The 23,987-nt window shown below is 35.4% G+C and overlaps 1 protein-coding gene across 1 annotated transcript; it reads left to right on the forward strand.

Annotated features, from left to right (window-relative positions):
• The first annotated feature begins 326 nt into the window (after window positions 1-326).
• On the forward strand, window positions 327-23,674 carry IPMK (inositol polyphosphate multikinase). Its single transcript, XM_026687041.2, has 6 exons — window positions 327-722; window positions 9,230-9,315; window positions 11,668-11,764; window positions 12,829-13,001; window positions 15,232-15,313; window positions 18,264-23,674. The coding sequence occupies exons 1-6, from the start codon at window positions 530-532 to the stop codon at window positions 18,860-18,862; spliced, it is 1,230 nt and encodes a 409-aa protein (XP_026542826.2). The 5' UTR covers window positions 327-529; the 3' UTR covers window positions 18,863-23,674.
• Window positions 23,675-23,987: the final 313 nt, after the last annotated feature.

The raw sequence follows: 23,987 nt of genomic DNA on the forward strand, positions 1-23,987 counted from the left end.
GTTTAATGACCCAAGACCATACACATGTTTACAGTTGTATGAACACAGCGTGGTTTAAAGGTACTTTTAAAACCTTAAAAGACAACTCTGAACTTTTAAGTCCCCACAGTGAATCGAAGGATGGTTTAGCATGAAATATTTAGCCCGGTTGCAGAGCGGAAACCACTTTCGGAAATAGCAAGGCGGAAACAGCGTATAAAACACATCTCTGCCACTGACTAAGGCACCGTCGCCGTACGCTTCGGGTGCCTTCAACAGGAAACACATTCAGGGCAACTCTGAGCCCAAAGGTGGCTTCAATTGATACCAGCGCGCAGGCGCAAAGCGCGACGCGCATGCTCAGTTAGTGCCTCGGTAGGTAGTCTTCGCCTCACCAAGCGGAGGAGCGCTTAGCTCCCTGAGGGAGAGAAACGAAGGCGGACGCGCCATGGAGCCGCGGGCCTGGCCGGCTCCACAAACGGACAGCCGAGACGGCGGCGGGCCTTGAGGGTAAAGCGGGAGGCGTAGCCATCGCGGCTCTTTAAAGGACATGGCCACCGAGCCGCCTCGGCGTGTGGAGAACCGGGAGGCCGAGCGGTTAGAAGGACTTCCCGGCTCGGCGCCGGCGGGGGCAACGGCAGCAGCGAACGGGAAAGAGGTTGAAGCGACGATGGGGCTCCTCGACGGCTGCGTGCCGCTTTCTCACCAAGTGGCAGGGCACATGTTTGGCAAGGATAAGGGCGGTGAGTGGCGGCCGAAGGGAGGAGGAGGCGAAAGTTTGACCCGCGAGGCTGTGAGCCGGTCGGCAGGCGAGATAGCCGTCTGGGGGTCTCGGGATCCCCTTCGCCGGCGGTGTAACTTCCACCGGCCTGTTGCCGGGAGATCATTTTGAAATGGGGCCGGTAGGCAAGTACGGTAATTCTGGGTTTTCCGACCGGCCGCCAGCTCCTCTTTCTCCTGGGTTTCTATCCTCTCTCTCTCTCCTCCTCCACTCTTTTTGCCTATGATGCGGGTTGCAAGGTTTCATCATGCGGGGGGGGAGGACCGGGTGGATGGGGGAAATAGCTGCCCTGGGGGCTGGGTGGGACCCAACCAACCAGTCTTTTATGATACCTTTACACCTCTATTTTGTGGCCCCTAAACAGCTGAGGGCAGCCTGCATGGTGGACTTTCTTTTGTGTCCTGGATAATCCAGTCGGAGCTGTCGGGGATATGACAGGCGAAAAAAGCGCGGAAGTCAACACAGGAGTGATTTTCATGGTTTTTCTGGTGTGGTCATGCGGCTTGTCCCAAAAGTGCTTTTTTTTTTTTTTTTTTTTTCATGAGGCAACTGGACTTTATTGTTTTTCCTCTTTTGAAGATGTTTCACTTCTCATCCAAGAAGCTTCCTCAGCTCTGACTGGATGGTGGGGGAATGGAAGGATTTATATTCTTTTCAAACAGCTGATCATTTGCATCCTTTTAGAGAGGCATTGAGGCCACTCTGAAGTTTATCTGTGTCCTCAGAGCCATCTGAGTAGTGCTAATGGTTCCTATAGTCTGCAAATCTCTCTGGAAATCCATTTTTCCAGAGGGATTACAGACTACAGGAACCATTAGCACTACTCTGGTGACTGAGGACACAGAAAAACCTCCAAGTGCTTCAACAACCTACTAAAAAGGATGCAAATGATCAGCTGTCTGCAAGGCATATAAATCCTTCCATTCCCCCACCATCCAGTCAGAGCTGAAGAAACTTCTTAGATGAGAAGCAAGACGTCTTCAAAGAAAATCCAGAAAGTCCAGTTGCTTCTTGAAAACACCCTCATAGTAAGCTTCTATGATACATTTTAGTTTAGCTCACTTTGTCAGATGCATAGTGTGGCTAAATGGATGTAGGGTTTAAATTGGGAGGAGGGTGAAAAGGAAAAGACAGGTTGGTTGTGTAGATACCAGCTGATTACAAATGCATTTAGTCCTCAATTTACAACCACAATTGAGCCCAGCATTTCTTTTACTAAGCAAGACGGTTGTGTGAGTTTTGCCCTATGTTACCACGTGACTTGCTATAGTTAAGTGGATCACAACAGTGGTTAAGTAAGTAACCTTTTTATTTTTATTTTTTTAAAAACAGTTTATTAGTTTTTACAATTAAAAACAACCAACGATACATACACAAATAAACGAGAGAGAAAAAAGAAGAAAGAAAAAGAAAAGATTGAAAAGAAAGAAAAAAGAAAGAAAAAGAAGGAAGAAAAATTAAAAGCATTCTTATTTTTACAGTTTGCAAGATCTTTTTTCATAGCCTTTGATTTATGTCATATACACACACCTATTCTATACATATATCGCTATCTCATTATTATAGGTTAATACTTTCCTCTTATGCCTTATGGTATATAATTTATCTTTGATCAATCCAATTATACCAACAATTCCAACTATCATAATATAGTGAAGTATCTTTGTTTTTTAGTGCCAAAGTCAGTTTGTCCATTTCTGCACATTTTGAAATTTTATTAATAATCACTTCATCTGGTGGAATTTGATGTTTCCAATATTGAGCGAAGGCTAATCTGGCCGCGGTTAAGATGTGTATTGTTATGTATTTAGCTTTTTTGGAAATTTGTTTGTCAAAGATCCCTAGTAGGAAGGACTCTGGTTTATATTCGATCTGCTCTTTTGTAATTTCTTCCAACCAAGTTTTGATTTTCTTCCAGTAATTTTGGGTTTCTGTACATGTCCACCACATATGGAAAAAGGTTCCTTCTTTTTTCTTGCATTTCCAACAATACGGACTCATGTTGGGGTGCATCTTCGCTAGTCTCGAAGGAGGGAGATGCCATCTATAAAACATTTTATAAAGATTTTCCTTGTATGCTACCGATTTTGTGATCTTATTATTCCTGCCCCAAACTTTTTCCCATTCCACTAGTGTAATACTACGTCCTACGTTCCGACTCCACGTAATCATATTCCCTTTTACAATTTCTTCTTCTAATTCTGTTTCTAGTAAATAATTGTAAAATTTTGTTATGTTTTTTTTGTCCGGTCCTAATAAAATTTTATCTAATTGTTGAAGTTTGTTGTTAATTCCAAATTCTTTCTTGTCTTGTTTGTACCTACTTTGAATCTGAAGGTAAACCCATTGATCAATTTTTTGTCCCTGGTCCTGAATTTCCTGCCTCGATTTCAAATTTCCTTGTGGGTCCAATAAGTCTTTATATTTAATCATTTTAGTAATTTCCAGATTGTTTGGGTGAATCATCGCCTCCATTGTTGAAATCCATATTGGTATTTTTATGTAATGTTTTTTCCGTATTTTCTTCCAAATTGTTAGTAGCGCGTCTCTAATTAAATGTCTATGAAAATATTTTTGACTGGTTTTCCTTACGTCCCATAAGAAAGCGTGCCACCCCCTTTGTAAGTCGTGGCCTTCTAGAAATAATATTCTTTTATTAGTTAAATTCACCCAGTCCTTCAAACAAACTAAGTAAGTAACATTTAAGTGAATCTGGCTTCCCTGTTGACTTTGCTTGTCAGAAGGTCACAAAAGGTGATCAAATAGTCCTTGGGACACTGCAGCCATCATAAATATGAACCAAGTGCCAAGCATCTGAATTTTGATCATGTGGCCATAGGGATGCTGCAATGGTTGTAAGTGAAAAATGGTCATAAGCCACTTTTTTCAATGCTGTTGTAACTTTGAACAGTCACTAAACAAGCTGTTATAAATTGAGGACTACCTGTATTTGTATTCTGTATTAAATTCCACTGTGGGTTCAACAAATTCCACTCCATCAACCTCAACAGGTGTATATAGAACAGGTAGAAGTACTTGTACTTTGTATTTGATGAATGTCTCATAATTATGAACCAGGTGCCGAGCATTGATTTCAACTTGTTCCACTCAATGAACTTCAGACTTCACCTATATACAGAGTACATCATTTCCTTGATATCATCATTAGTGCTTGTAATCTGACTCATATGTGACCTGCATCTACATAACTAGACTGTCTTCTTTCTTTCTCCAATCCCAGTTTAAATCCTTCAGTTTAGCTACTCTGTGCATCTAATGAAATGAGCTAAAGCTCACAACGTGTTTTCCTTTTAATAAGCTTTGTTAATTAGAAAGGGTACTCACTTTTTCTGATTTTTTTAGCATAGGCTAAGGTGACTGTTTTTCTATTCTCAGACTTACTTTACTGACAGTTTTTGCATGAATCCATTACTAACCCCACTACATTTATCATTTACGGTAATTGTTTTAGCAAAATTTACAAGACAAGTAATTGAAAATGTAAAGATCTGAAATTCACGTAATGGCTGGCTTTGCTTCTGGCTTTTTGTCATCAGTTTGTCATGTTATTTATAATATAACATGATAGTTTATGGTAGATATATTTTCATTTTTAATATTTATTAATGGATATAATAGACTGCTATGTTTTCTTTCCCAAGAATCAGCTTAATTCCTTATATGATTTCCATACTGTGCATCTTCTATGCTTGGTCTAAATGGCAGGAAATTTACTTATTTCTCTGTCTCCCACAATGATATTTTTAAAATAGCTTCAAAAAGTAATGCTACTAGTTCTTCAGGAGAAATTATAAAATTGGTTATTTTGCTGGGAAATATATCTCTTGTAGGTTTCTATAAGAAGCAGAAAAATATAGGATAAGTAAAGTTTTTTTTTTAAAGAAGGATCTGTATTCATGTGTTAACTGAACCATGTTGATTTGTTTTTAACTGGGTGCTTTCTGTCTTACATAAATTTGACATAGTGACCAAGAGGAAGAATGAAAACAGGGAGGGGGAAGAAGAAAATAATGAGCTGTTAAAGAGACAGTCTTAGTTTTTCACAGTCAGTGAACTTCAAAAGGGTTTATTGGAAATGTTCTCATAAAACAACAAATGAAAGAATACTTCCATGCCCATTTGGAAGGATTTTTAAAGCTGCAATTTTTACTTTGTCCATTTTTCCTAGCTTGCTTTTTATAGACTTACAGTATATTAGATGGAACACTATAAAGCAACAATTTAGAAAGAGCTTTAATTATCTAATAAATTGCTACAGTTTGAAATAAAAACTTTTTATTAGCTACAGTCTCCAGAAGGAATGTTGCTTGCTACTGTTAAGGTTAATCCTCATAGATTGGACTCAATATTTTGTCTAACAGAATATGTGTTTAAATTATCTGCCTGTAGGAAATGTGACACCACTTTTGGTTTAAGAATAAAATTTCCTTCATGTTGACCTCAATTGCTAGGATTTTTATGGTAGAAACCATATAAAAGGGGTCTACCATTGCTTTTTTATGATATGTATTTTTTTCTAGTGTAACCTACAGCTCTGTTGTTTTCTGTTGATCTCTCTCTCTCACACACATGTTAACCTTCTTGGCTTTTTGAAATCAGCCAAGATTGTGTGGCTTTAGGTACTATAAACCATGTGTAATAAGTTTACTTTTGGGGTACTATGAAACCCAATGTTTATAGTTTTGATTGTAGAATTAAACTATATTAGCAGCTTAGTTTTTTAAAAACTTCAAAAATTATGGTACTTGGGGATTATGATGATAGGATTAAAAATGCACAGAAAATAGATTCTTAATTCTCAGATGCCAAAATGATCGGTTGAAAACATTTCTTGGTTAGAGATGGTGCTGATGCTCTGCATGGTTTTCTCTGCCCCATCTCCTCAAGAACTGGCAAAAGCAGAATTATCCTAGTTCTATGATAATGTTAAATTGTTGTGTATAAATCTTTTAAAATAAAGTTATGAGAAAGAATAAAGGTTGATATTTATATGTACCGCAACAATTATAAATTGAAATAATACCACAGAACACTACTGCTTTGAGATTATTGTTACATAGTTCAAAGAGTATTTTTAATAATAATACATATACTAAAATAGGAGCCTTGGTTATTTTTTAACTATGCGTGTAAAAGTTGCAGATCCAATTTCAGTTAATGATTAAGGTGTTTGGATTAGTGGTAGGAAAACCTGGATTTTAGTGCTGCTTTAGTATGGAAACCAAATGGGAGGCTTTGAGACACTCAGTCTCTCTTAGTCCTAGGAAGAAGGCAGTGTAAATTGCTTTTGAAAACACTGCCAAAAATTGCATAGACTTTTCCATATAGTCACCAGGAAGCAAGACCGACTTGAAAGCACATACATGGTGCAAGATCATTCTTATTTTTTTAAAAGAAGAATATGGTTTCAGTTAGGTCTATCCATCTGCATATTATACGCAATTGTGGTAGGATCTGACGCTGAGTTGTGTAGTGAAACTGCTGAGTAACCTTGAATCACTTGTGGGGAGGAAGTGGCTGAAGGGAGATTCTCCTTAAAACTTTTTTAAATATTCATCAAGTAGCTACTTATGTAGTCTGTGCTTTAGATTCCTGGGTATAGGTGAGCAAGTAATAAAAATGCCACTCTGATTAGTTCATTGTGTTGTTTCTGGTTCCTCGTGCCTGGCAAATTGTTTGCAAAAAGTAGGATTTCTAATGCCTACTGTTCACAACATTTGGGGTAGCAGAGTTCTAATCTATGAAATTTTATATGCCATAAAGGCTGGGGGTTAAAATTAGGATTACTATTTGGTTACTAAAATAAATCATGGTAATTTATTTTTGCTGTAGCCTGCTAATATGCTGTCTGTTTGACAAAACATTGATAGTAGAAGAGACAGACAAGAAAGGAAAGTGGCAGTGGACTTGAAAATTACATTATAGAAGTAAGATTTATGGAAATGAAGGAATGTGCATCACACAGAAATATGTTTCTTGCTTGAAGTATGCTGATTAAATGGCCCTCACCTTGGATACAGTGGCCTACATCAATTCTACCAGTGTTTCAAGATTCTAATTCTGAGGCTGCCACTTAGGAAATTTCTCAATGTGAGGCAGGAGACCAAGAGTTCCAACAGAGAAACTATGATAAAGTAGTAGAGTCTACAGTAATATTATAGATTGCTGTGAATCAAAGTGGCTCTAACTAATGGACCCATTGAGCTAGGCATAGATCTAGCTAATACAATAGGCTTTAAATATATTTTTAGATAAAGCATGCTACAGTTCAACATCACAGAATATTACAATTGACACAACTCTTGTTCACTGCTAAATTTCAATTGATGTCCATAAATGTATGGATAGCCGTGATTTCTCATTGATTATCCAACAAATATAATTAATATTGTCTGAAATTCTAAATAAAAATACTAAGTGTTCAGTATGAGACAATGGTATGTCATAGTACCAGTGGTGGGATTCAGCCAGTTCGCACCAGTTTGGGAAAACCAGTTAACTTTCTGAGCAGTTTGGTGAACTGGTTGTTGGAAGAAATCATTAGGGCAGAAAACCGGTTGTTAAATTATTTGAATGCCACCACTGCATAGTTCCATAATTCCTTATAGTTCCATAGTTCCTTATACAAAGTAAGGGGACGTTCAAGCTAATCTTAACTAATTTCTGAGCTTATCGGATCACAAAATCTCAATAATAATGGAATGTATAAAAGGCTTATAATTAGTAACTTAAGAATGTAGCTTGTACTTTTTGATTTTGAGAAGTCATGAGCCATGTTACCCTAATTTAAATAATGAGATGCACAGAAACAAAGAACAAACTCAATACTTACTTATTTAAACTTTACCTCTATTATTGAGCTCTCCACTGCAACTTTTGAATGTTTTTTTAAAGCAGCCCCATACAGAGTGTATTACATTAGTCTGAACTGTGTGTGTGTGTGTGTGTGTGTGTGTATGACCAAGTCTCTCTGAAATCACTGTGAATAAGGCCTTCTGATCCATAAAATGAGTACAGTTGGTACACAAGGACAATGTGTGCAGAGTCCCCTAGCCATGATTGCCATCAGTTCTTTGAACAAGAGTTCAAAGAGTTCTTTGAACAAGAGTTGTAAGTCCAGGAAAAAATTCCAAATCATTTACCAACTTGGGAAGCAGAGCCTCACCTAGAATGAAAGATGACGTATCTCTGAAATAGGGAGGGAGTGCTAAAAAAACCCACGGCTGCTCAGTCTTGCCTGGGTTGAGTTAAAGCTCTCCCTTACCCAAACCCAGAGCTTCCAGCGCTATCCTTTTTTTGGAGAAAGAATCTCAGCGACATCACTTGGTCAGTCTAGGACAGAGTTGCACAGCTGGGTATCATCAGCATATTGATACTTTACATTCATGTTGATGAATACCTTCACTCAGCTGTATGTAGAAGTGGAAAGGGGCCATGGACTCCATCTCCCTCCCTCCCTCAAGACTGACGAATTGGCCTTGAAAACTGGGGGGGAAAACCCCACTGCAGTATTGTACCTTCCATTCCCAATTCCCTAAAAAAAAAATCCAGGTTACCACAGTTGAAAGTCCTGAGAAGTTAAGGAGGGCCAGAATGATTCTACTACATCCCTCTCCCTACTTATCAAAGATCATCCACAAGTGCAATCAATGCTTGTTTCACTGCTATACCAGGTCTGGATTCAGCCTTGAGTTGATCCAGATAATTAATTTTGTCCTGGGCCTCTGGAACTTAAGCCAACCCTCTTCTCAACAACTTTCCCAAGAAGATTGACTATAACCAATAATTTAGGTTGTAAAATTGCCATATTCTTGAGGTACTTACCATATGGATTACAGTTAATTCTGCAAGTTATATTAAGTTTCAGCAGTAACTTTGATCTGCAGTTTGTAACTAGATCTGGTGTGTGTCTTTAATTAAAGTTGAAAACAATGAGAAATAGTGCATCATTTTGTTTTTATGTAGCAGAATTGCATCTTGACAATATTATCGTTCACTAATTCTCAGTGAAGTGAAACTCCAGAACTAAGGCAGTTTGTTAAAGACAAGAAAGGAATTAATTTAAAAACATGTTTTACTCAGTATGTGACAGGTTTATTTTGGCCATGAAGTGACTACTAGACTCAGAATCTTAAATGCTTCTATCATAAATAACTGTAATGTTGAGTTCTCTCTCTCTCCTTGCCTTTTTCTTCTGAGTATTTTGTGTAGTCTCAGAAAACATTCACTATGCTGGAAAAAACTAATTCCTATTAAAATCCACAAGTCTGCCTTCCCTGTTTTATTTGTATCAAAGAAATAATTAGAAATTATTCTAGAGCCGATTTCTTGGGATTTTATGTTAAATATGCTCTTCTGTGTTTGAATTTCTGTTCGTTATGACATAAAACTGAAATTGTATCATAGTTTGAAAATCAGCATATCGGGCTTTTGTTTTGTTTGTCTCAGGCATATTGCAGCATCCAGATGGCACTGTCCTCAAACAATTGCAGCCACCTCCTCGAGGACCCAGAGAGCTAGACTTCTACAATAAGGTAAAATAATTCATTTCCTAAAACAACTGGAAGCAATTGCACTTTTTTTTAGAATTGAACAACCCATTTTGTGTACTATCTGTGTAAACATGTCTTGCATTTTATTTTTTTGTGCTGCTTTCCATTTTTATAAATTGTACAGTGGTTCTGAAAGCTTTAAATTTTTGGTCTTTTAACTGTTGTATGTCTCCATTCCTAATGTTCTTAGTTACATTTTCCAATGCTGATTAGAATACGATCTTGACTTGGGAATTTGTATGCCATCTTGGGAGACTAAAGACTTATGTGTATCAATAAAAGTATTGCTGTTTTGAAACAACCTCTTGAAATTTTCCTCTATTACTTTTGTTGTTTACAGACTATGGCATTATTTTTTACTCCCTTCTGAGAGATCTCAAAATAATACAAAAATCAGCCATAGAACTATTCATAAAGACAATAATAATTAAATCAAAACTAATTTAATATAGAAACAAATCATTTATCATCAGTAAAATTGTCTTTAGTCTAGTGCTTCTGTTTAGAAAGCATAGATAAGCCTTCTTTATTTAGACAAGTATTTGTATAGGCTTAACAAGACTTTATTTTAATCACACATATAAATTATAGTGATAATTTCTGTGTAAGTCAGAGTTGAACCAATATGTGACATTTAAAAATCATCAAATGTAACTGTTAAAAACTACAGAATCTGTTATGTATTCTAGAGAATGTTTACAATGAAAACCTACATTCTGGAAAGAAAAAAAATCGATATGAATGATGAATCATATTTCAAAAAATTAAACATTGTCAGAAGTATTCATGTCTGTCTCATATGTTTACATAGCAGCTATTCACCCTGATAATTTAATCATAATTTTGTTGTTGGAGTGATTTATATTGTTCATATCCTTTTATAATAAAATTTAAAAAGTTTTGTTTACTTGACTTTATTGTCAATGCGTACAACATAATTAAATTAAAAGGTATACTTAGACATTTAAATGTAAGGTGATACTGTGGTAGAAGCTAGTTTAATTTTAGTTAAATTTTCATGTTCACCTATTACCCCAAAATCATAAAATCAGAGAGACTTTAAGCAACTGTCCTTAAAGTTGTTCGACCCCCTCTTCCATCCCAAACTAATATTTAAAACATTAAAAAACTTTTTTTTAGAAAAAAGAATGGAAAAACTTTGCTGAGTTGGAGAGAATACATAATGTGTCTCCCATTGGAATTACCGAACAGTAGTATGAACTTAGAAAGTACTGTAAACAGTTAATTACTATAGACGTTCTTGAACAGCTTGCTCTGAAACATTCAGTTCCCTTTTCAAACCAGTTCATGATTCAATTCCCTTTATAAACCAAAATCAGTCTGCAACTGACCCATTTAGCATGATTTTCGTGCAACAAAGTTTATTTTCTAGGCATGCTGATTAGAATCTGCAGTTTCTGTAGTAAAATAATTTGATTCTCAATTTACTTCTGCAGATTGAGAGTTTGGAGAGGAAATTATTTTGAAGTGAATAAAATTATGTTATAAGATGTCTGAAACTTTATTAGGGTTCTAAAATTAATTTGCTAACAAACTTCATCTCTATCTTAATTTATATAAGAGATTAATTTATATAATTTATATTTGATAATTTATAAATAAGCCAATCTATATTCTGTCAACTTTTTTGTCATCTGATTAGTTACTATCAAAAGAACTGAAAACAAGGTTTGTTCAGTACTTCTCAGATAGCTTTCTAAGGGTGTATGGTTATTGCAATAGAATCTAATGTTTAGACATTTATACAAATAAAAATGTTTAAAGATTTGACTAAACATTTTCCTCATTTTTGTCACATTTAATATTTAGTGGGTCCCCATACTTTATTTGTCCAGGCAGTTGTATGGAGTCTATAAAGCTATTTAAACTGCTTCGGTTAAATATATTTCAGAAATCCCTCAAGGAATGGTTCTCAACCTGTGGTCCGCTAACCTCTGGGAGCTACAATGTCATCACAGGGAGCCATGAAGACTTGAAGAAATGTTATGATTTAAATATTAAGTTAAAGTGGATGGTGAAGAAAAGGTTGAGAACCACTGCCCTAGGGAGTTGGATGCTTTAGACCGTGACAAAAACTATGCTTTTTAAAAAATAATAAATATAAAATCTGTTTTTTTGATAGGAATAGATAGCTTATCAATTCATTGATTGTCTATAGCTGTATTCATATTGGAGGTACCCTTCATTTTTACTCGTATAAATTTGGTATTAATATAAGGTAAGGTTTAAATTTCCAAAGTTGCTATCATAGCAGAGAAATAGATAATTTATTACTGGATCCAATGCATTTCACTAACATTTCTTTTATTTCAGGTATTTGCTGATGGATGTGAAGACTCTGTGTTTCTTGAATTACAAAAATACTTGCCAAAATATTATGGAACGTGGTCATTGCCTACTGCACCAAATGGTACTATTGCTATATTCAGTGTGCTAGGCATGAATTTGATGGGAATTTCTCTGGAGGGTTTTCTAAGAATATCATACATTAAATTCTATCATATAGAACTTCATGAAAAGAGTATTTCAGAGCTGATGTACTTAAGTCCATTTCTGGTCACCATGGGTCAAAAAAGATGTCAAAGCCCTAGAAAGAGTGCAGAGAAGAACAAAGTTGATAAGGGGTCTGGACCCTAAATCATATGATGAAACGGCTAAAGGAACTAGTTATGTTTAGCTAATGAAGAGAGAAGGCTCAGGGGAGCCATGATAGCAGTCTTTCAATACTTGAAGGACTGCCATAAGGAAGAGGGTGTTGATTTATTTTCCATAGCACCTGAAGGCAGGACAAGAGGAAAGGGGGGAAGCTTGTCAGAGGGAGATACACCCTGGAAATAAAGAGTAATTTCCTGGCAGTGAGAAAATTTATCAATGGAACAGCTTGCCTCCCTGAGTTGTGGATTCTCCATTACTGAAGAATTTCAAGAAAAGATTGGACAACCATTTGACTGGAATGGTATAAGGACTCTTCCCCTCTTAAGCAGGTGGTTAGATTAGAAGGCCTCCAAGGACCATGTGATTCTGTGAGGGGAAGATTGTGTAAATAAATCCCAGGCTCATGAATCATAAGTGTTCTTGATTTCTCACCATGATTGTAAAACCAGAAGCCCTGTCCACCTTGCTCAGAAGAGAATTTCTGTTAGAAAATAATTTATATTGTTTCTCTAATTATTTTAATCATTTTTAAATATATCTGCAGTACTATTAGATGTGATTAATGTTAAGCAAGATTTGAAATTAGTTGGAAATCTTGGTTAAGAGGAACTATGGCTAGAGATAACTATGGCGAAAATCAATAGAGAAAAGGAGTATGATTGACAGTTAATATTAACAGTTTTCATTCATGAACTGAAGAAATAATGGGCTTTTGACCTCCCTTTCCAAGATATTGAATTATAACCTGGTATGATAGATGTTTGTATATCAAATTTTTTTAGATACTGACAAAGCTGAAGTATCCTTAATTGTTTACAGATTTGTACCTGAAACTGGAAGATGTGACACACAGGTTTAAGAAACCATGCATCATGGACGTAAAAATAGGCCAGAAAAGCTATGATCCATATGCTTCAGAAGAGAAGATAAAGCAACAAATCAGCAAATATCCACTAATGGAAGAGATTGGGTTTTTGGTGCTTGGCATGAGGGTAAGCTGTCTCCTGGATATTGATTAAAGGGTGCTCTTGAAGAGATGTGTGCAACATAAGCTCGCTCCAGATTATTTTCTTTTTTCTTGTGAAGAGAATGAAGGATCGGTTTGGAGTTCATATATTTTTCTTACATACATAACGGCTTGTACACAGCAGGAAACGTTTCCTGTTTTCATCATTACAGGTTATCCTCAAGTTAGGACCAAAAGTTTAACAACTGAAGTTATGACAGCCTTGTAAAGAATGTTTTACGGACTGTAAAGATTTCTGGCTATCGTAAAACATCACATTGCCCTTTCTAGTCATGTGATTGTGATCTCGCTCTTGACAACCTGATTGTTGCACTCATGAGCAGTTGCCAAGCATCCTACAATCCTGTTATTGCCGTTTACAATTTTCTCTGCTGGCTTCCCCAGAAAGTTAATGGGAAAGCTGGCAGAGGAAGTTGCAAGCTGCTGCCACCTGTGGTGGAACTGAAATTTGTCGTGTCCCCCCCGCGTGCAGGCAGGTGTATTCCTCCTTCCTGCCAGAGGAGTTAATCTCCCCTCTGTATGTGGTAGAGAACTGCTTCGGCAACTGCAGGAATAGAGCTGGGATCTTTGAAGCCTGAGATTTATTTCTGCAACCCATGAAGGAGTTTCCCATTGTGCATGGAAAGCAGGAAACTTCTCTGAAGTACTGCAGGGATGGAGTGCTGATCCCACAGATCCCAACTCCATTTCTGCAACCAACCAGAGTAGTTCCCTTCCATGCTACATTCCACTGGCAGGATGGAGAAACAAAGCTCCAAACCCAAAGATTCTAGCTCCGTTCTGCAGCCATTTATATTGTAGGTTCTTTGTGGTTCCCTTTTAATTATTTGAGTGGAATGCTGTATAACTACTACTGTATGAGCCAGAGAATAAACTAGATTGTTTGTTTCTCCACTATGGAAGAATATGTTTTTCCCTGCTGAAGTCTAGCATAGACTTTACATGATTAAAATCTGTAGGTTCCCTTACATTATAGACACAGGACATGCTTTGTGAGAGATTTATATTTGTTATCATTTCATGCACCTCCAAGGTGTTTACACTGACAACATTATTGTTAGTTAAAAGGCTTTGGCAAGTTACTTACAACTTTATTGTAGAAATATGTTTTGGAATTTTTAAAAACTATTACATCAAATCTATGGCTGGACAAGAAAAAATGAATTCTCCATATCTTCCTTTTTGCTAAAAAAACCCCAAAACCCTTGACTTTCAACATTGAAATGATAAATTTGTGACTCCACTTAGTGTTACTTTATGTTTTTAGTTCTTACACATCGGCTTATACAAGTAAGCCTTGTTTTGATACCACAATTGTGACCAGCAACTCAGTCATTAAGTAAAGTGATCACTAACTAAAACCACAACTGTGCTTATGATCTTATAGTACTTCAGTTTTCCTTTGCTTTACAGATTTAAATGTGAAGACTGGATGTAAGCTTTTTCATCACTGTTGTAACTGTGAATGGTCATTAAACAAGGAGTATTTGTATATGACAGTTATAAAGTTTATATATATATGGTTATAGTTATAGAGAAACCTTTTATAGAAACTATTGAATACAGTTTTATATGCATGTACAGATACACGACAAGTCCTTAAATATATAATCTTGTAATGGTTTTGCTATTTATTTAAATGTATTTTGCTGTTTAATTAATTACAAAAATGCATTTTATAAAAGCACAGTTTAAGCAGAAAATTTCTAGATTTTGTTTCTAGATATTTTCTAGATTTTTTTAAAAAAAATTCTATTGTATATTTTATATACGTTTCTATTCATATTGTCCTCCGAATCAAATTTTGTTTTGTTATAATTTTTAGTTAATTTAGATTCCCAATAAAACATAAAGCTATCAATGTTCATAGGGCAACTGATTTGAAGGAATATATCTGACAATTCTTTAGTATTGTACACAAAATATTTCATTTTCATTCATTTGTTTCTTTCTTAGATTCTTCTGTAAATAAAGTATTATGATATCTTCTTCTGTAAATAAAGTATTATATTTTTTTCAAAAAATACCCTAATTCATGTGTTTTACAAAGATCTAACTAGGTCTAACTCGTCTAATTCTTTTAGACCTGTGGTCTGAAGCAAAATGTTTTAATGTAAGTGTAACATTTCACTTGAATTAAAATGGAAAAAAGAGCTCAAGAAATGACCCAGACATTTCTCCTTTCTTTTTTAAAGGTTTATCATGCACCTACTGGCAGCTATGAGACACAGAACCAGCACTACGGAAGAGGATTAACAAAGGAAACTATAAAAGATGGTAATTTTTGTATAAAAGCACTGTATTACATATACGGTCTTTTAAAAAGGAACAGCCAAGTTAGAATGTGTTATGGGCTCTGAACCATGTGTGCTTGGTAATTAAGAAAGTAGTCATCACTAGAAAAAAACATGGAGTTTAACAGAATGCCAAATGAGACAAAGAAGTAGCATTTTTTTTAAAGTTGATGCTATTGTAAAATAGATAGATAGTATTCTTTATTGGCCAAGTGTGATTGGACACACAAGGAATTTGTCTTGGAGACTTGGAGATATATTTGGAGACATTTTCCAGTAGTATTTATAGAAGGGATAAATCAGTTTTATGCACAAATCTTTTACTATGAACGAGTGAAAGGACTGAGCATTAATACTGTGCTTTATATTGAGAAAAGTGTGGTATAACACTAAAGGTGCTGGGGTAGGATTGGAGAGGCCTATCCTCTAGTCACCCATTAGGCATAGAAGTTGTAGTTTGGGTGACTTTGGCCCAATCACTTATTCTTAGGACAAGAGTTGCAAAACATCTATATACCAAATCGGTATTGGATTAGCATGAGGCTACAGAACATTCAGTGAATTGGGGGCGGGGATGCCGTTCCAGAAGGCAGATGCTGTAGCAGAGAAAGCATGCTTCTGGGATCCCACTAGATGACCTTGCTTGATAGAAGGTGGCCAGAATGCCTCCATTCTGCCTGATCTCGCCAATCTTTTAGCTATATTTTGTAAAAAATATATGGACCGCCAGTATATAATGAATCTTACAGATTGCCCGTCATTTATTGTTGTTCTAGTTGATGGCAGTGAGATAAAGTTTTTGAAATCTTTAAAATCAGCTGCTCTCTTGCAGTGCTGTAACCTGAAATAATTAGAGCTTGCCTTGTAATAGATAGAGATTCTGTTTAAACAAAGAACACTCAGAAGAAATTACTATGTCATATGTTTATTGAACTCATTGAACCGATGTTCACTAAATAAAAATGTGAAGTCCTTTAAGATTATGAACTTTTAAACAAAAGTTGAATCAAATATTCCAATCGATAGATGATAATTAGAAGTGAATTTGAAGGCTTTCTTGCTCCAACACTGGGTTATGAAAGCAAACCATAACCTACGGTAATTGAAAGAGATCTCTGCCAAACTCAGGAAAGGGGTTGTTGATAATTAGCAGACGGGAAAGAGCAACCACTCACTGCACAAAATTTGGCTACCCTCAATTTCTAGTCAGATCGACAGTATATCAATTGAGAAGTATAATACCATTTTTACTCTGCCAGGAAATGGTTGTCCAACAAAAATCATCCCAAGAACAAGGTCTACAATAATTTGCATTATAAGGAAGACACACACACAAAAAGGGTAGTATGCATGAGAAGATCCGATGATAGAATCGTCTCTTCTGCAGAAAACATTGCTGTTCATTTCAGGTTTTCTGAAGACCCCCTGAATGCCCTCAGAAGCTGCACTATAGGCAGATAAAATGTAGGGTAATTTATATTTGGAGAAAAAACTTTGAATTCCAATAAATAATTTCATCCTTTAGACAGTCACTCATGCTCTAGTTATCTGAATAATTGTGCAATGAACCTTATGTAGGACTGTTTTCAAGTGGCTTTTAGACTACTTGGAAGCTTCAGCTGATCCAGAACACAGCAGTGCGGGCAATGTGGGGCATACCTTGGTATTCTTATGTGACACCTTTGTGAGCTGCACTGGTTTCCTCTCTGCTTCCGGATATGATTCAAGGTTCTGTTTACTTCCTATAAAGCCCTACATGACAGGGCTAGCTTACCTGAGGGACTGCCTATCTCCCATGGTTTCTACCTATCTTCTACATGTCAAGAGGTAGATCCTTTCAATAATCAGTGTCATCTATTGGGGCTTCAGAAAGGTATCTTCTCTATTGCAACACTTATCCTTTGGATTGAATTTTCCCTGAAATTTGCATGGCTTCCACCATACTGATGTTTATGCCAATAAATTAAAGTTGTCCTGTAAGGAGGAATGAGGACCAAATATCTTTAAACCATTGTGGGAGGTTGATGAGTACATACAAGAAACATTTTGCAATCATTACTGCTAAAGGAACTGCCATCAATTGCTCAGTCTAAAGCTTCGCACACATTTTCAAGCAATGAGAGTGAACATTGGTTCAATCTATTCAGTAGGAATATATAATAATATTTACCCCAAATTTTGTTTATTTACTAAAATTAAAACTCAGATCACCTTGCAGGACACAAAGCTACAAAGTTGTAGGTAAGTCTAAAGAGTTCACTAATTCCTTTGACCATTGTATAAAATTGAGTTGTAGAACCAGAAGTATATATAGTACCACATACTTGGTAATTGTATGAACTTCTCATTATTTCAAGCCTGTCATTTATTATTTCACCATACATTTCTGCAACTAATTTTGAAAATTAAACATGCAAATTTAGGGTAATAATCGGTGTGATTCAGCCAGTTTGCACTGGTTCATGCAGACGGGTTGTTAAATTACCCATCCCCCGTTATCAAAGTGGATCCTTTGCGCTTTAATGGAGAAATGGGCAACAGAGAGGCCGGTGCAAGGGAAGGAGGAGGCTGTTTTCCCTCTTTTCCTTGCTCCTCCTTCCCTCACTCCGTTGCCCGTTCCTCCATTGCAGCACAGTGCAGCATCCAGAATCCACTTTGATAGCTGGTGGGATGTGTGTAATTTAATAACCAGTTCGCCCAGGATCAGGTTGGCTGCCGTGGGAGTCTCATCCCACATGTGTGGCGGAGATAGAGGATGGGGCTGGGCCATGCCTCCCATAACAGCCAACCTGACCCTGGGTGAACCGGTTGTTAAATTATTTGAATCCCATCACTGGCAGTAATCCATATTGCTGAACTTTGTAGTGCCAATTTAATCCTGAATTCTGTTAGATTAAGATATTTGTCCGCTAATTTGTTTGTTTGTCTTGTAGGTGTGGCTCGATTTTTCTATAATGGATTCACCCTGAGAAAAGATGCAATAGCAGTTAGTATTGAAAAGATTAAAGAAATCTTGCACTGGTTTGAGAACCAGAAGCAGCTTAACTTTTATGCAAGTTCTTTACTATTTGTCTATGATGGTTGGTCTCCTTGGTTAAATGATGGCTGTCTGGTTGAGAAGAACAAAGTAGCCGAGGACCAAGTGCCAAGTGATAGTATAGATAACACATTGGAATGCAACAACAATATTCATATCATCAATGCCTCAGAAATGGGGGAGGTAGAGACTTCAGATGGCAAAGATTTTTCTAAAACATATACTTTTCACAACAGGCACCAGAATCAGTTTTTGTTAAGGGACCATCTATGGAAGCGCAGTTCTTGCTTTTCACAAAAACATTTGAACGGAAATGTTATACCTCAGCTGGAAAAAGTTTTCAGCCAAATGCCCATGTCTCTTCCAGGAAATGGAGAAGTTGAAGTCCGGATGATAGATTTTGCTCATGTATTCCCTAGCGATGCGCGAGATGAGGGCTACATCTATGGGCTGAAAAACTTAATTACTGTCCTTCAGAATATTTTAGATACTTAAATTTTTGCAGTGATTTTTACTGAGGGCCAAATATAATGAAAAGCAACAACATTTCTGCACTTGTGATCCTTGGTTTATATTGTTCTACATTTTCTTGTCTTTATACTTTTGGTAGAATTACCAGGTATTTTATAATGTTACTCAGGAAAATTATTCTGTAATTAGTAAAAGAAAAAGCTAATGAGGCTTAGCTGGTAGTAATAGGAATTACATTTAACAAACAAAGCCTATCTGATATTGGATATATCTTGCGTTGGTTGAAATGACTGAGTTGTTTTACATTCTTACATATTTTAATTGAAAACCCATCATGCAGCCATAATGTTGAGCCATATCTCTCATGGAATACTAGAAAATCATTAGAGAATACTAAAATCAGAATTTAATAGACCATTTAGGATGAGGGGGTACCCATTAAATCTAAATTTATATCACTTTTGTAAATTTACATTGTTTGCATAATTACATATTTGACAAATGACATTAGTAGTAAAATAATTTAGCAGAAAAATCCTTCATTTGACCAAAAAAACCACCCAAACCCTGCATTGGAGTCTGAACAGAAAGTTAAACCATTATTTCAAAAGTCCATCAAACTGAGGTCCATTAAACTAAGAGTTTACTGTATTATTCTTGAGTATTTGATATATTTTTAAAACTGGAGCTTATAATATTTTTAAGGAATACATATTTAAAATCTATTCTAGTTTAACAGATTTTTTAAATGAGAGATAATCATGTTCTGCATTATTAAACTTGAGTAAAGGTGTTAATCTTTTCATGGCCGAATATTCTTATAAATGTAACATTTCCCCTCTAAATTTATGAAAAAGAAATGAGCCATATAAAGAAAAGCTTGAGTTTTGGAGGTTCTATTAGAAAATGAATAATCAAAAGTAGTTTTAGTTATTGGAAAGGGGGTGCAAAATTTAGTCTAATGTCCGAAGCTACTTTTTAAATAAATTGGTACTCATTATGCAGGTTTGGATTTGCAAATGGAATGATTGGATTTGCTTTGCAGAAGAAAGATGAATATTGTAAAAAGCTTTTTTTGGAGGAAAGGATAACAAAATAGTGATTTTCATTTAACTCTTTCCCCTATTTCATTCCTAAACAATATGGGAAGTGATGCTGGGGATTGTAGAGAAAAGGAAGAATTCATAAAAACTGTCCTTACATTTATTTCCTTCAGTTCAACAGAACTTTGTGCTGATATGAATTCAATTTTAAACTGGTGGATGGTAAATAGCAGTAGTTTAAATTTTACATTTATATTTTATATTCCAAATGTGTTATATAAATCTTTAGTAAGTAGTTTTGTTATAGGTTATAAAGAAAGCCTTAATAATACCAGATATTCAAAGTTAATATTAATTTAAGAGTGATCACAAGAATTTGGTCTTCTGTCAGTAATTTAAGCCATATTGTTGAAAAATAATTGCTATGCGAAATTGTCCCAATCAGTTTCCTTGATCATTGGTAGCTTATTCTGTTGTAGTTTCTCATTAACGGTTATCAGTTAATTTGGCTACGTATGTATACCTGGTGCAGACTGGGAATGTTTCCTTGTAGGCCAGTAAGAATACATAATTTTACATCTTTCAGGCAATGACTTCTGTGTTTCATAGTATTTGTAGTGCAATTATTCTTTTGCTAATAGTTTAAGGTTCTGGAATAGTGAGCACTCAACATCTAATTTTAAGTTTTGTAATTGAGTCTTTACAATATATTTAATGTAAGTATGTTTTCTTTTGGAAAGTAAACTTTAAATTGGAAGCTAGGGAGAGTTGGTTACAGTTACCCAAGTAACCTCTCATTTTTTATCTAATGAAAAACATATTCCAGTTATTTTTATTGTCTGCCAGTGTTTAAACACTGTTGTGAAATAAACATTTTGCAATTTTCATATGTGAACAAATCAAAAACCTTATCTAGAACAGTTTGGTTTCCTAGACCTTACTGGTTTAATTCCATCACTTGCATTTGCTGTTCTTAAAAAACCGTGTAATGTGATGTCCCTGGAATATATAAATGTAAAACTGATCTTTATATTTCATTTTCTGTCCTAATCCTCCATTTTATTCCATATTTACAACTCTGTGTATAGAGGATACAGATGGAATCCTTTGTAGTCACATTAAGGTGGAATTCTCAGTTTTCTCCATTTAACTGCTTGCTTCTAATTGAAGTTAATTTGACAGCCTGCATGTCAAGAGTCTGTAAAATAACAATTATTTTGAGTTTCAGATTTAAGTCTGTAGATAGAGCAACGAGTATTTTAGTATCTGATCTAAACTATGTTCAAATTAAATTACATTTTTTGGAAGGAAGATTTCTAACCTCCTGAGGAATAGATATAAATAACAACTAACGATAAACTACTTTGTAGCTCTCCCAAACACCCCTGACTTTGACAAGTTTGTCCTTACCACTAAGGCAGAATCTTAAATATTGCTTCGAATGAGATTATGAAGATGCTTCCTTACAATATATGAAAAATTATGTACAAACTAATATAAGAATTTTAATTGTATAATTTTTTTTATAGCCAAACAGTTTCATCCTTGGTATTTTGGATATTTTGCTTCTTGTTGCATAGATCTATTTAAAACTATGGTGTTATGAAATGTTAAAACTATTTTATCTAACTAATTTTACAGAATTATGCAGTTGTGTATAATCATGTTTCACATGAAAGGCATATATTGAGATGGGAATTATTTTTGTTGTACAGGAAAACCGAGCTTTCTGCTTATGTTACCATCCCATAATAGATGATTACATTTTAGGAAGGGACTATTTTCTGTTAATGTGTACCTAATACAAAACTTGGTAGATTGTAGCCTTGACTTCATGCATATCTGAAAGTAAGTCCTCTGAAATATGCAGTAGTCATTATAATATTTAAGCCCCTGTCTGAAATAGTAGAATTAAAGTTTATATAAAAATATGTGATCTTTATCAGAGTGGAAAGTACTGCCCAAGTTTTGAGAGAGAGAAAAAGACATCCGATACTAGTTTAGAAAGCGAAAAGGGCACAACCACTAAGTCTTTCGTGTAAACCATTTTCGAGTGGTTTATATTACCCTTTTAAAGGAGTGCCGCTAGTATAAATAGTCATTCCTTTTTATCCAAATTATTTTAAAATTAACATTATTTGCAATAATATCCCCTACTGAGTGCCTTCTGCTTCATGTTTGGTACCATTTAAATGACATTATACAGCATCCAGGGTGACAGAATGGAATGCTTTAATTAAAAGCTTGAATATAGTAATACCCCAACAATAGTTAGGGAACACTTATAATATTTTATATTTATCCTAAAACCATTACTGCTGGTAAAAATTCTGTTTCTTTGATTATGAATTGTGTTTACAAACCCACAAATTAACCACATATTCAGGAACTAAAACTCTTCATCCTGCCAGTTGTAGGGCTCAGGGGAGGTTGTGTGGGACTCTGTTTACAGTACCATCAGAGGCAATGACATCTGTAGCCATAGCAATTTGGGAATAGCACATCTGACAGAAGGGAAACTCGGATGTGGAACTGACATATTTCCCCATCTTCTCTTAGTTGGATCTCTCTCATACCTGACCAGGATACTTAAAAACCAGAAACTTAATACACAATCATATGGAACCCCACAGCTGGTTGATGCTCAATTAGATTGAGTTGATTAGAATTTTTGGTGAGAGGGATTTCCATCTTTGTGACTATGAATAGGCCTTTAGATTTATGAACCTAGCTGATGAATATGAACCTCCACATCATGCCTGGTGAACAGTTTGAACATAAACAAGTTTGTAGATTAAGCAGGATTGTTTTGTAATTCACACTGAATTGAATACATTTTTCTCTCTCCTTGAAGTGTAATTCTTACAAATCATCTCCCTTGAGAAGCTTTATATCATTTTTTTTCTTGTTTCTGTACTAACAGTTTTTACTGGCATATCATTGCATTCAGTTGTAGAATGATGGGCCATTCAACTGTGAAATATTACTCCATTAACATATCTACAAGCTACATACTGCACACTTATAATTGTGAATTATGATTCACTGAAAAGTTTATGCACATTTAAAACTTCCATACTATGAATAGTCATATTAATCCTGCCTTTTTTTTAATATAAATTAATTTATTTGTCTTTACTTTTGTAGGAATGGCTTCTTTGTATTTAAAATTGTTCATTATGTTAAATCTTGATATATAAGTTAGCAACAGGAAAGAGAAAGCAACAGTGATATTGGGAACAAATATATTTTTAGACATTGTTAAAGTGGTATGCTTTTGAAAAATAATATGTATTGGCACTGGATAGAAAATCCTGGCTGAACTGACATTGAATTAAAACATCCAAATATGATGATATTGCACATCTTACCATGAATGATATAAGTGACATAAGCACTTTAATATTGTGGGAACTGTACTGGAAAATACATGGAAACACATGAAATTGCACCTATAGCTACTGTATATTAATTTTCAGTTTGTGATGGGTGGGTGAAAGGGAGAACTTTACTACTTTAAGTGTATTGTATCTGAATGAATGTATTTAGTCTGATCTCATTTCTTATTCAAGAAGCTTGGATTGTGTTGTGCGTTATTCTTTAATGGGGTGTTTGTATTATAAATAATAATTTAGTTGGGGGATACTTACAGAATTGCAGATATGTTGGTTACTTTATAGTTTAAAAAAAACCCCTATTATGCTATATAAAGCAATCATTTTGTAATTTATGCGATATTTAGGTAATTCTAACAGCTGTATATTTGGCTGACTATTAAAATTTCTTTAATTTATCTTGACATCTTCTTTGTTTTATATGATACTTTTAAAATGAGAAAGCATCTTCTTACCCTTTCAAGATACAAAAAATAGAAATACTATCAAGCCTTTCATGACTTCCTTACCAAATATCAGTATCCTTGATGGTAGAATAAATGAGGTCAGATGGAATTCCTGAGAATTTAGATGAAAGTTGAAGAGGGTGTAAAGAACATATAGCAAAAGGATAGATGGTGAAAGGGAAGGATGAGCAAAGGTGGCTTCCTGTTGTGGAGCTCAATTCTGTTGTGTCAGGACCCACAACTATTGGAAATTCAAATGTCTGAC

Source organism: Notechis scutatus, chromosome 4 (assembly GCF_049901735.1).
Source record: "Notechis scutatus isolate UNSWTSFEM ecotype Mainland chromosome 4, rNotScu1.2, whole genome shotgun sequence".
NCBI lineage: Eukaryota > Metazoa > Chordata > Lepidosauria > Squamata > Elapidae > Notechis > Notechis scutatus.